Below are 14,144 nucleotides of genomic sequence, written 5' to 3' on the forward strand. Positions count from 1 at the left end.
CTTGATCAATTTATACATGTAGTTGAAAATGTTCAGATTTTTAGATTTTCTTATCCTATGGAATCATTTTAATTAGTGTCAGTTCTTTTTCATATTTAAATTGCATAATGATTTTATTTATCAGTTTTTACATAGATTTTACTAATTAGAACTTCCTGTAACTGTCAGTTTTCATTTTATGCCTATTGCCAAATCCAATTTTCCATTTAGCCAATGTTTTATTTTGTGTTAGCGTTATTCTTGATACAAGTAGTTTTTATTGTGAATGGATTTTTTAAGATAGTAATTATTATTCCTTTTTAAAATAATCTGTTGGAAAATTATAAGAATTTCCTCTTTAATATTATGTTTACCCTGTTATCTGAGATTGGTCTATTATGGAAATTGGCAAAAATTTTTTAATGGTCCAGATAGTAAATAGTATATAGTTACACTTTCGGTTTTGTTTGTTTTTGAGACAGGGAGCGCAGTGGTGCAATCGCAATTCACTGCAGCCTCAACCTCCTGCCCAGCCTCAAGCAGTCCACTTACCTCAGCCACCTGACTAACTAGGACTATTGGCATGCACCACCTTACCCTGCTAATTTTTTACACTTTTTGTAGAGATGAGTCCCCGTGTTTTGCCTAGGCTGGTCTCGAACTCCTGAGCTCAAGCAGTCCTCCCACCTCGACCTCCCAGAGTGCTGGGATAGCATATACTTAGGCTTTGCAAACTGTGTACTTGCTGCCAAAGCAATTCACCTCTGCTGTTGTAGTGGGAAAGCAGCCACAGGCAATATGTGAATGAATGACTGTGGCTATGAACTAATAAACTTTAGACACTGAAATCTCATGTTCATATAAAAACCATTCTTAGCTGATGGGCTGTACAAAAAAGGCAGTGCTGAATTTGGTTCATGGACTGTAGTGTTGTGTTGCTTATCTGGTTCTTGTTGTGCTTCTTATCATTTTACATGCCTTCCCTAGCCATCCACAATCCTTGGTGAGGCCAAGCACATGTGGTGGCATTAAAATGTCCTCAGGGTGAGGATGTCAGGTAGTTACCAAGAATAACTTGTCTTTACATGTACCGTAATCTTCACAAGGATGGGCATAATTATTCCCATTTTACAGATGACAAAACAGGTTATTGGAAATAATAGTAGTTAATAATTATTAAAGAACTTAACTATGTGGCAGGCACATAGATTATCACAACCCCATTAATATACTGTTAGCAAAGCAACTTGTTCCAGGTCTCCTACCTCGAATGTAACAGACCCTGGAATGAAGCCATGCAGTGTGTCTCCAGAGCCCATGCTCTTCACCACTGTATCACTCTGTAGAATTCTGCTCTGTTGCACAGAATTATCAATACAGTGCAAAGATGTCATAGCACATAAGTGATACATATCTGTCTCTAGTGAGGGTAGCCTCTGGGTTAAAAAACAAAAGCCAGAAAAAACTTTTTTCACCACAGTCTCTGAAACTGAATACCCAGTCATTAACATGATGTCACCAGCCAACCGCCTGCATCCTCCTGGCTGTACAGTGTTTGAATGGCCATAGCCACAGGAGCCACATTGTGCCTTCCCTGGTACTAAAGGATGGACTACTGTGTCTGCATCCAGTGTAGTACTGTAAGGTGCTGTGATGCCACAGCATCTGTTGCCAAAGAAATGTTTAGGTAGATGCAATTCTTAGTTAAGATTATAAGATGCAGAGGATCGCCTAAATTAATTTAATTCCAGGCTAATTTAAAAATTTCATGAGGGAAGTAACTGACATGAGAGCAGATAAGGGCAAGCATCCAGGCAAACAGCTGTGCTTTCCTGGAAGGTACAAGTTGTAATTGCTCCAAGAGATGGCAGAGGTAGGAGTCCTAGTTCAGAGGAGCCTGGCTCTTAGAAGTGTATCTGACCAGTGGCATGAGATCTTGTTGCTTAAATGAACAAGATGGCAGAGACTTTACTCCCTTTGAATGGTCCAACAAAGGCTTTCTATTTCCTGTCAGCAGTAGCATCTCATGCAGGAAGATTACAGTTGCCGAAGCCCACAAGGTAACTGAGTATGGAGAATTCCTCAAAATTGTATGTTGTGTATATTTGGGCAGACTGGTTAAAGCATGAACAGAGCTATTGCTACTGTCAAAGTATGTGTCTGTGCTATCAAAAGTATACTCCCCGAGACTGAGGCTGCAGTGAGCTGTGATCACACCACTGCACTCCAGCCTAGGCGACAGAGTGAGACCCTGTCTCAAAAAAAAAAAAAAAAAGGATACTCCCTGGTAGGAGAACCAGGGAAAAGCAGCTACAAACAAGAGCAGATTAACATGGTGCAGAAAAGGCACGTTCTGCTTCCTCTTGTCCCTTTTCTTTGCTTGATTTCTAGAGTTAGATTTTATCATTTCACTCTTTATTCTGTTTTCCTATTTTCTAAACACCCGTAAGATATTAGATTCTCTGATTATATCAAAAACATGGTCTCCATCCTCTGGATTTCCTCACTAAAATTGGACGTGGCTTCCGTTGTGCAGTAGCTTTTTTATGAGTACTAAAAGGTGGCACTGGTATGAGAGCCTGGGAGATTAAAAAATAGATATATGGAGATTCTATATAAGCTTAACTTTTTCCTCTTTCTTTTTTACTATCAAGTCACTTTACAGCTAAACTAGGAGCCTACCTACTCTTTATTGACTCATGTAGTTACCTGTGCCTCAGTCCAGATGTGTACACCACGTACCCCTTGGAACTTCCTTCTGTGGCCGCTTGCTGGCATTCTGCTATTCCCCCATGAGTATCAAGTCCGTCTGTCAAATGCTGGGGTTTGTTCTTTCTGCCCATTCCATTTCCCACTTCCCAGTGGGGCTGCCCCACTTTGCCACTACCCTTCAGAATTGATCTCCAGTCCCTGCTTAATAATCCCGTGTTTGGAGCAGAGGGAAACAGAGCACGTGGGTCCTTCCTCCAGAGATGGGCGTTATATACACCCAAAGGGTCGTCTGACTGGAGATCCTTAGGCTGATCATGGTCCAGGTTGTTTAATCTTGAAACATCAGCCACCATTTGTAGTATCTCTGGTATTTACCATGCTGAGCCTCTTTTGTCATAGTCAATTGTATATCTTCAAATAATAAAGCTTTGCTTAAGCGTCCACAACTATTAATATTGAAGTGGTGATGACCATCAGAGTTTGTGTTGTGCTACGCAGTTTAACGTTTTGAGAGAGAGAGAATAATTCAGTGACTGCATGGGAGGTTTTATTCTCAGATAAAGGAAGTTGGTAGAGAAAGCCGTCTTTTCTCATGTTTGTTTTTCCCAAATCTTTTTTTCCACCCAAAGCCTGGATTACTCCCAAGGTGAAAGGGGTGATGTCTGGAAATCGTTAATCCATGGGATCTGTTCATGGTATATAAAATTTTCAGAAAGAATTTGCCATTTAAATATGATTTCCTGATTGACTATAGCAAACATAAATCCAGGAAGTACAACTCTGTCAGAGCAGCCAAGATCCTTATTAGCTGCTCAGATGTATGAGATTTTTTAGTGCGTTTGTGGAGTGGAAGTAAAGGTTCTTCCCGTGGGCAGGTCGGAAGGAGAGAGGGGAGGTAGGAGAAGAAAGGAAGAGAATAATAGTACATAGAAACAAACCAAAGCTGCTAGGGTCGGGGGAGGCAGGTATATACCCATGGCTTTCCTGGAATTAACTGCTGTCCCCCTGAAAAACCAGCTTTATTTTAGTTTATAGTACTGAGAGGAAGAAGCTAGGGAGGCACCCTTTTAGTGCCTTCTGTCCTGGTACTGTTTTCATTCTTGAAGTGCTCTTTTATAATATACAAAAACATTTCCTCATCCTCTTGGTGATACAAACTTCTTGTGCCACTATTTTCAGAGAAAACTAGCTATACTAAGCTGAAAATGTTGGCTGAGGGCCATTTTGCTCAGATCTCTCCTCCCATCTGGACTTCGTGCCCCCACGCATTCTTAAACACCAAATCCCAACCATTTCTCACCTGCTACAGTGAGACACAGTTTTCTGGCTGTTTCCGATGTTAGCATTAACAGATCAGGTTTCTGCATGTGACTTGCCTTTCTTCAACGGAAAGTTACCCATTTCTGATACTTACACACAGCTACAGATATATTTATAGTTTCTCTTGGATTTCGGGTGATAGCTAACACTTCTTCCCTGCCACCTGTGCCCTCTTAGGCCACGTTCTTATTAAGCACTCTGATGAGAAGCCACGTCTATCACGGGCTCCAGACACGCAATGAGACCCTCAGTGGCTATGGCCTATCTGTGAGCACTCGGCGGTGGACTCATATCTGCATAGTCTGTTGTGTTTGGTTTGACACTAGAGTTCAAATAATAAGGTGACTAACTGCAAACTGCCTCTGCCTACTCCTCCAGCCCTTCCATGTACAGACAGATGGACACACACGTACACACACACACACACACACACACACACACCCCCTCTTATCCTGACCTTGAAATAGCTACCACTCACAGAAGAGTCTCCTCCAGAGACTGGCCTGTCTTTGGGAGCCTTTGTACAGATAAGCTATCGAATCTCATAGTGACTAGACAATCATACTTGGCTCTGTTTTGTAGTCCTCCTACGGACTGAGAAGGAGCCAGTAAATGTGTTCCTCGTCATGTTAGTTCACATCTTTGTTATGTTGTTTCTTGTTTATTGAAATGCTATCAAGGTCAGGAGGTCCCTTTTGTTTACCCTGGGTAACTTCGCTTGCCATTCCCCTCCATTCCCAATGCCATAGGAGAGAAAGGAGAAAATAAAATGTGATTATGAGGTTAACACACTGTTTTGCCCTGTAGGCAATGAGCCTATTGTTGTTTTTCGGCTCCATCTATCTAGCAGACGTGGTGATGCCAAAAGGTGCTGTTGTGCTTGACTGCAGCAGTTACAGCACGTGAGGCACCAGGCCTCAGAGGGTCAGAATAGAGAGTGAGTTATCAGTTTCAAAGTTGACATGTTCACACAGGCATGCAGGGAGTTAAAAGCCACCATTTTTCCCTGTGACCAACTGCCTGCCCAGCTTTTCCTTTGAAATCCAGCGTCAGTCCTTGTTGGGCTGGCCTGCTCCAAAAGTATGACTGTCCCTTTCCATCTTTTGCCTCCTGTTTCTTCCACATGCCTAGATTTTTGCCCCTAATGTCTCATTCATAAATCTGTAGCCCTGGAACTGTACTGTACAGTAGGGAAGCCATTCCGATATATATATATATATATATATATGCACTTATATTTAACTCTTCCATTTTTCACTAAAACACAATGAGTGATTTGTGTGGGGAGCCAAGCCTCAAGCCAAGAACTGAACTGAAAGTGTTTTCTCACCTTTGTTAACTCTTAGCAGCAAGAAAGAATTTTGGAACACATTTCTGCTCCTGGAATTTCTGAGTGCAGCAGTAAGTGGCTTTCTGAGTGGCTTTCTTGACTTCTTGATTCTGGTTATCTCATCGACTTTTCAGCAGCCGTGCTTTCGGAGTGTATACTGTATGTACCCTTGATTGCTTGGCTTGTAATAATAGCTTCTGTGCCTCCTAGCAGCATTCTCTTCAGTTTTCACCCCAGTTCTATGTGCTGTCCTCACCTGTATATACATGTTAGCCCACCTGGTGGTGAATGAGCTGGTTTTAATGTATCTTACAAGTTTCCAAGTACTAAAGCAAGTGTAGAGATGCCTACAGTCTTGACATCCTTTGTAGCACATGAAGAGATAACATAGATATGCTCAGCCAGAGATGTCCTTCCCTCACGGGTAGGGAAGCCCCTGACAGTCTGTTCCCTATGCATATCCCTTAGATTTCTTTCTGTTCCCTATGCACGTCCCTTAGATTTCTTTTGAGTAGCATTTGTTATAATGCATAAGGTAAAAGCGATTTTAACTGAATGAAGATTGAATAGGCAGAATGCAGTTAGCGGCTCTATAGTTGAGATTTCAAGATTTATTTTATTCTGAATGCTGTTCCGTATCTCCTTACAGCTTTGAGGACATAATGTTTTCTCTTCATACCGGAGTCCAGAAATAAAGGATGTTTTGTTTTGTTTTGTTTGCTAGAGTGGTAATGCATCCTTAAAGAAAAACTGGCCACAGATTTGTGAGCTGTAAAACTAAGAAGAAATGATCATTTGTTATTTTCAAAAATGATTCTCATGTTTCTTTGCATTTCAAAACCTATAGTCTTTTGTGGTTTTCATAGGCACATTTACACTTTGACAGACCATAAAACCCTTTCAATCTGAAATCTTTGGAGAGAGTTTCTACTTTTAGAACCAGATATTTCTATTAGTAGTGAGATTTCTGATTAACATTTATTCATCTCAGTGACCTAGTGGTGCCTGGACCTGAACTCCTAGTGGCAACTGAGTTATATGATTTTGTGAACTCTATTCTTTCACAAAATAGCTGTGTTTAAATAAGAACATAACACATTGCTCCAAACCTTTGTGACGAGGCTTGAAACACTATCCTTCATTTTCCTGACCCTGAAGTACGTTATTGACTAAGAAAATATCTTAGTTATTGAGGGTAAAGACTTTGAGGCAGAATTAATGAATTTTATTTTCTTGCATCTTTTACTTTTCAGAGTTTAGCTCTCAGCTGGGGCCTCTGGACAAGAATGCCATTCTAAGATGATAATGTTTATGGAAAGTTAATCTGTTATTCTGGGATTTTCTTAATGTAGTCTATGTTGAGGACAGCAGTACAATGACAGTCCAATAAGAAATCAAAACTACCACTAACATTTATGCAGTTAATATATGGACAGTTGAGCCTGCCTCTGAAGACTTCAGCAGGTAAAAAGAACAAAAAGATTTTGTAGCCACTTCAGGGCTCTGAGCTAGCCACAGAAGAATCATAGCAGATATAAAAATAATTTGCCAGGAAGACAATAAGTGATCAATAAATGTTAGCTTTAAAAAAATGGCGTCTTTCGGGCTGGGTGCAGTGGCTCACACCTGTAATCCTAGCACTTTGGGAAGCTGAGGCAGGAGGATCACATGAGCCCAGGAGTTAAAGACCAGCCTAGGCAATATCGTGAGACCCTTTCTCTACAATAAATTTAAAAAATTGGCCAGGTGTGGTGGTGCATGCCTATAGCCCCAGCTACTTTGGGGGCTAAGATAGGAGAATCGCTGAGGCTTCAGTGAGCTGTGATTGCACCACTGCACTCCAGTCTGGGTGACAAAGCGAGACCTTGTCTCAATTTAAAAAAAAAAATATTATTATAAAAAATGACATCTTTCAAAGGACAAAATATTAGTACCCCTTGAGAAAATACCTTAAGCCCCAAATAATATTCAGTACCTATTCATCTAGTCTTTATGAGGAGGCTGTGTTGTACCTCTCAAAATAGTTCTTAGAGTAACTATCTGGCACAGAAACAGTAGAGTGGGAAGAGAAAAGTCTATTGGACAGACGTTTCCCTCTGCACATTTCATCCAGGTATTGAAGTCACATGGCCCAAGAAGGTGTGTTTAGATCTCATAGATGAATGAGTTGCAGAAATGGAATGCTGTAGAATCTTCTGTTACTATTAGTATTGAATGATACAGGAACACCTTACCTGTCTTCCTAAAGCCCATTAGTTATCTAACCTCACTTAAGTGGAAACTAGGTTAAAATAAACACCTTTGGAAGATTACTGGTCTTGTCACTATGCCATGAAATGCTGGCCTCTGAAACCTGTTTGAGAATCGAATACATAAACAAATACATTCTTATAAGAAGAAACAAAGCTCTTAGTACTTAACCAAAAATGTCTCATCCCTTTTTATAATTTAAATTTCCTCACCAATTTTGTAAATGTAGCATTGGGGCCATAATGACGTTTTGGCATCATATTTGGTACAAGCAAATATCATGACGAGTTCGTTTTTTAACTTCTTTTTTCCTAGTGCAGAAAAGTATATTTAACTATAGTTTATTATAGCTGTACAACCAATTTGGCCTGACCACGTATCTGATGATTTTTAGTAGGACCCCCCTTGCCAATGTATTGAGGTTGTATGTGGAAAAAAGTTATAACTTACGGGTCCTGTAAGGCATTCTCTTTCTACTTGGCAAATGTCCCTCTTCCCTCTTGAGATTAGGCAGTGGCAGTTCTACCTTGTGGGAAACAGTTTCTTTTCTAAGTGGACTGCTCAAATTAGATGGTTCATGTGTTCCGAGAGGCTTAGGTAGTTTTTTTACGGATAGATTTGGGACTATACTAGTTGGGCAGTTTCATACGGTTTCACAAAGTAAGCTCCGTAGTTTTGTTTTTAAGACATTTCCCTTTGACGGGGGAAGAAGGAATAGACACTGTAGTCATTGCATGGAATGAGGTTTTTTTTTTGTTTTGGAGTAGAGGTTTGTATTTTTATTGATATATTTGTACATATATTGTATATGTGGTATTTTGATGCCTCTGTACAATGTAAATGATCAAATCAGAGTAATCCATCACCTCAAACATTTATCTTTTCTTTGTGAAATGAGTTTTTATCCTGGATAAACAATTTAGAATTTCATAAAGTTTTCTTTCTTCTTTCTTTCTCTTTTTTTTTTTTTTTTTTTTTTTTTGAGATAGAGTCTTGCTCTGTCATCCAGGCTGGAGTGCAGTGGTGCTATCGCAGCTCACTGCAAGCTCTGCCTCCTGAGTTCACACCATTCTCCTGCCTTAGCCTCCCAAGTAGCTGGGACTACAGGCGCCCGCCACCACACCTGGCTAATTTTTTTTTTGTATTTTTAGTAGAGACGGGGTTTCACCATGTTAGCCAGGATGGTCTCGATCTCCTGACCTTGTGATCTGCCCTCCTCGGCCTCCCAAAGTGCTGTGATTACAGGTGTGAGCCACCACGCCTGGCCTTTTTTTTTTTTTTTTTAATAGAGACAGAGTCTTGCTATGTTGCTCAGGCTGGTCTCAAACTCCTGGCCTTAAGCAATCCCCCTGCCTCAGCCTTATTTTTTTTCTTTTTTTGTGATGGAGTCTCACTCTATCACCCAGGCTGGAGTGCAGTGGTGTGATCTCAGCTCACTGCAACCTCCGCCTCCCAGGTTCAAGCAATTCTTATGCCTCAGCCTATTGAGTAGCTGAGACTACAGGTGCGTGCCACCACACCCAGCTACTTTTCATATTTTTAGTAGAGACAAGGTTTCACCATGTTGGCCAGACTGCTCTCGAACTCCTGACCCCAAGTGATCCACCCACCTTGGCCTCCCAGAGTGCTGGAATTACAGGCATGAGCCACCACACCCAACCTCAGCCTTATTTTTTAAGTTTCCGATTGGACTCTGAAATTTTTCAGAGTACCAAATGCCATCATGTTTATTTAATCAATTAGCCATCAGCATAAAATGCATTTAAATCGGTTTGAAATTTTTTTTTTTTTTGAGACAGATCTCGCTGCAATGCCCAGCCTGGAGTGCAATGGTGCGATCTCGGCTCACTGCAACCTCCCCTTTTCAGGTTCAAGCAATTCTCCTGCCCCAGCCTCCCAAGTAGCTGGGATTACAGGCATACGCCACCATGCCTGGCTGATTTTTGTATTTTTTTAGAAGAGTTGGGGTTTCACCATATTGGCCAGGCTGGTCTCAAACTCCTGACCTCAAGTGATCTACCCGCCTCAGCCTCCCAAAATGCTGGGATTACGGGCGTGAGCCACCGTGCCTGGCTGAAATTTATTTTTTATTAACTATAAGGACCTAAAAAGTCAGCATCTGCAGTCATAGTAGTAGTAGGAGTGAGCTAATAATATCTTTTTAAATTCCGTTTTACTGTAAGGAATTTGACCTTCTCAATATGATCATTTATCACATTGTCCCCCTTCTTCGTGGTCATACTTTTTTCTGCCAGTTTGTCAGTCAAAAGTAATTACCTAAGATAATCAGCTCTTTCAGCCTTTGCAGCCCAGATGTGGCATTTGTGATGGCAGCTCTATACCCACAAACATGCGCACGTGCACTAAGAGAATGGGAATAAATCGCACAAATCCAGTGAAAATCCCTAAAGTGATTTTTTAAAATCAATGTATTCGTGAAAGAAGATAGAGAAAACCAAGCTTTTAAAAAATGAGGAATGAAATAGGGATATGTTACTTGGCATCATGGGAGTGTAGTACTAGAACCATGATTAGACAGTTTCATCATTGGCGCACAAAGTGTATTTGCATTTAAAGTAATTTTACCTTTAAAGACTGCACTTGGAATCCTTCTTAAATTTTCCACAATGAGTGTACTTTTTGTTGTTGTTGTTGTTGTTGTTGTGTTGTTGTTGTTGTTTTGAGACAGAGTCTCACTCTGTCGCCCAGGCTGGAGTGCAGTGGTGCGATCTCTGCTCACTGCAGCCTCCGCTTCCCGGGTTCAAGCGATTCTCCGGCCTCAGCCTCCCGAGTAGCTGGGATTACAGGCGCACGCCACCACGCCCAGCTAGTTTTTGTATTTTTAGTAGAGACAAGGTTTCACCGTGTTGGCCAAGCTGCTTTCGAAATCCTGACCTCAAGTCATCTGCCCACCTTGGCCTCCCAAAGTGCTGGGTTTACAGGCGTGATCCACCATGCCCGACCACAACTATACATGCATGCCCAGAAATAAAATGCAATATTTTTGAAAAGCTGATATTGTTTGCAAAAGACTGTCCAACTCCCCCACTCTAAATTCTCTACTTGGTTGAAACACTGTCTTCCTTCTGTGACTGGCTGTGTTGACATGCCTGTCATAGGTAGGAAATTCCAGCACAGAACTGGTACCGTAAACCTGCTGATGAGGAGTCTCTTACAGAGCCCAGGAGCCTTCCACAGCAGCACTTTGGTGTTTATTGTTTATCCTTAGAGAGAGAGAATTTTAAAAACAAAAGTAATGCTAAATTGATTAATCTTCTCTGGTTTGTCTAGCCAGGCTCCAGCTTCTGTGTTATATACTGTATAGGCCTAAACTGAACTCTGATCTTTTTAGTAAGCTAAAGATTGTTTTAGCCACTAAGCCCTTGCTCTTTATTCTCTTTTAATTATTTCCTGGAAATAGTATTAGAAACAAAGGAAATGTGCTGTATTTATTATGCAGCCATGAAAAACACAGTTTCAGTCATATATAATGTAGTGAACAGTACTCATCATATAATGTTAAATAGATAAACAGCGTATCAAGCAAAATGTGAGGTATGATACTGTTAGAAGCTGATTTATATAAATTTATTAAAAGACTTGGCAGGAAAATTACCAAAATGTTACAAATGATTACTAATTTTTTTTTTTTTTTTTTTTTTCCTGAGAAGGAGTCTCGCTCTGTCGCCCAGGCTGGAGTGCAGTGGTGCGATCTCGGCTCACTGCAAGCTCTGCCTCCCGGGTTCACGCCATTCTCCTGCCTCTGCCTCCCGAGTAGCTGGGACTACAGGCGCCCGCCACCATGCCCAGTTAATTTTTTGTATTTTTAGTGGAGACGGGGTTTCACCATGTTAGCCAGGATGGTCTCAATCTCCTGATGTCATGATCTGCCCTCCTCGGCCTCCCAAAGTGCTGGGATTACAGGCGTGAGCCACCGCGCCCGGCCAAATGATTACTTCTCGATGGAAGTGTATGCAAAAGTCTTATTTCCTTTACATTTTTCTTTTTTCCCCAAATTTTTTGGAGTTAAATATATATTGTTTTCATAATAAAAACATAAAACTTTATTTGCTTAAAAAACTCTTGTTTAAAAAGAAATAAAGGAAGGTGGCAGGAGCAGTCCTCTGAGGGTTCCAAGGAGGAATCAGTGTTCCTGTGGTACAGGCCTTGCTTCTGTCGACTTGAAGATTATTGAGCCCCCAATTCATCAGTTAGGCCAGAGGCATCCTGTTCATGAAAATTGCCAGGCTGGTGACATGCAACAGGTGCAGACCTCTGCTGTCTGAGCCCTGGGAACACCCTGAGAACTGCCAGTGTTTTGGCAGTGCTTCGCAGTGCTCACAGCTTCTGTGTGTCAAGCAGGTGCTGCTCTAATGCTTCAGTGTTCTGTGGTGTGAGGTCTGGCCCCACTGTCTTCCTCAACACTCCAGGCTTTGACCAACTACCAAATACCTGGCCAGACTATTGTCACGAGAGCTGTCAAATAAAATCCTGGGGCAGGAGTCATCGGTCATTTAATGTGCTTCCAGAAGGAATCAAAGGAGTAGCTGTTCAAGCAGGGGAAAGGAGTGAGAAAAGAAAAAACGTAGAGCAAGTCTGTTACTTAAGAAAAACACAGAACCCATATTACAGCTCAGAATTTCAGAGTCCTTGGCTGTGAGTCAGGTGTTTGGTGTTATATAGGGATTTATCAGTCACTGTTTCAGAAGAACATCGGATAACCTCTGTGAAATAAATGAGGGGAGCATAAGCCAGGATGAGACAGAATTCGTAATGAGTTCCCTCATCACATCTCTTGGCCAAGAAAAACATGCACTTTCTCCAGAGACAGAATTTTTCTTCCATTCCAGGAGGCGGAGGAACACTTGAAGTATATGTAGTCCAGGCTTTCAGATGAGCAGTTTCACTAGCAGTTTTTTGTAATCTACTCATAAATAAGTGAAAAGAGAAATTGTGAGGTAACTGGAGTCTTTCTGTATCAGGAATAGCATCTCTGTAAAAACAAGCTAGTCCTGTGCTTAATCCCTGCCTCGATACAGAGCTATCCGTCTGGTGTGGATATATTAAGCCAGCATTCTCTTCCCGTCTCCCAGAAGGGCGGCTGGGTGTGACAGCGTAAATGTGTGACAGTACGTGAAAATGTTTCTGTAATCCTGAAGATTTCAGTAGTGATTAGAAGAGCTTTAGTCTGGTCAGTTTTCTTTACTTGGAAAGCATAAAGAATATTTGAACCTCTCATTTCAGACTGACCTTGACTTTCCTCATTTTATTTTTTATTTTTTTGCCTTAGATCATCCAGCCCCTCTTAGAACTTGACCAAAATAGAAGTAAATTAAAGTTGTACATTGGACACCTGACAGCCCTCTGCCATGACCGAGACCCCCTGATCCTCCGTGGACTCACTCCACCAGCTTCCTATAACTTGGACGATGACCAGGCGGCTTGGGAGAATGAGCTGCAGAAGATGACCCGGGTGCAGGTGAGCCTCTCACTCACACTTTGAAAAGAGCCTGTGAAAATCCAGCTGCTATGTAGGTTGATGCAGTGGGAGCTACCTTGGGGAATTCCATGTGTAGATTCAAGATTTAGGGGTGGGGAGGGGTTTCCAGATACCATTTTTAAACTGATTTTTAATTGATTTTTTACTGTTTTATTTTATTTTATTTTATTTTTGAGATGGAGTCTCGCTCTGTCACCAGGCTGGAGTGCAGTGGCATGATCTCAGTTCACTGCAACCTCCACTTCCCAGGTTCAAGCAATTCTCCTGCCTCAGCCTCCCGAGTAGCTGGGATTACAGGCGCATGCCACCACGCCTGGCAAATTTTTCTATTTTTAGTAGAGACGGGGTTTCACCATGTTGGTCAGGCTGGTCTCGATCTTGTGACCTCGTGATCCACCCACCTCAGCCTTCCCAAAGTGTTGGGATTACAGGCATGAGCTACCGTGCCCGGCCTACTGTTTTATTTTTTAAATTCACCAATTAAAAATGTATGTTTCTCATGTACAACATGTAATTTTGAAATGTGTATACGTCGTGGAATGGCTAAATAGAGCTAATTAACACATACGTTCCCTCACATACTTTCCATTTTTGTGCGTGTGGTGAAAACACTTTAAAATCTACTCTCAGCAATACATTGTTATTAAGTATAGTCAGCATGTTGTACACTAGATCCTTTTTTTTTTTTTTGAGATGGAGTGTTGCTCTGTTGCTCAGGCTGGAGTGCAATGGTATGATCTTAGCTCACTGCAACTTCTGCCTCCTGGGTTCAAGCCATTCTCCTGCCTCAGTCTTCTGGGTAGCTGGGACTACAGGCATGTGCCAACACGTCTGGCTAGTTTTTTGTATTTTTAGTAGAGATGGGGTTTCACCATGCTGGCGAGGCTGGTCTCAAACTCCTGACCTCAAGTGATCCGCCCACTTCGGCCTCCCAAGGTGCTGGGATTACAGGTGTGATTCACCGCGCCCGGCCAATTGTACACTAGATCTCTTGAACTTAATCCTCCTGTCTAATTGATATTTTATAACCTTCAGCAACATCTTTCCAGCCCC

At 41.6% G+C, this 14,144-nt stretch overlaps 1 protein-coding gene across 9 annotated transcripts in view; it reads left to right on the top strand.

Annotated features, from left to right (window-relative positions):
• The window catches only part of ERC1 (ELKS/RAB6-interacting/CAST family member 1), a 481,205-nt gene that overhangs the window by 417,669 nt on the left and 49,392 nt on the right, over positions 1-14,144 (top strand). For 4 of the 9 annotated variants that reach the window (XM_058443362.1, XM_058443364.1, XM_058443363.1 and 1 more), the window contains one exon: positions 12,882-13,070. In XM_058443362.1, coding sequence (XP_058299345.1) covers positions 12,882-13,070 — 189 coding nt within the window. Of the gene's footprint in view, positions 1-12,881; positions 13,071-14,144 lie in introns of those variants that run through there. The other 5 variants (XM_058443365.1, XM_058443366.1, XM_058443368.1 and 2 more) reach the window with 2 other exon arrangements.

This window comes from Hylobates moloch, unplaced genomic scaffold (assembly GCF_009828535.3).
Source record: "Hylobates moloch isolate HMO894 unplaced genomic scaffold, HMol_V3 SCAFFOLD_8, whole genome shotgun sequence".
NCBI lineage: Eukaryota > Metazoa > Chordata > Mammalia > Primates > Hylobatidae > Hylobates > Hylobates moloch.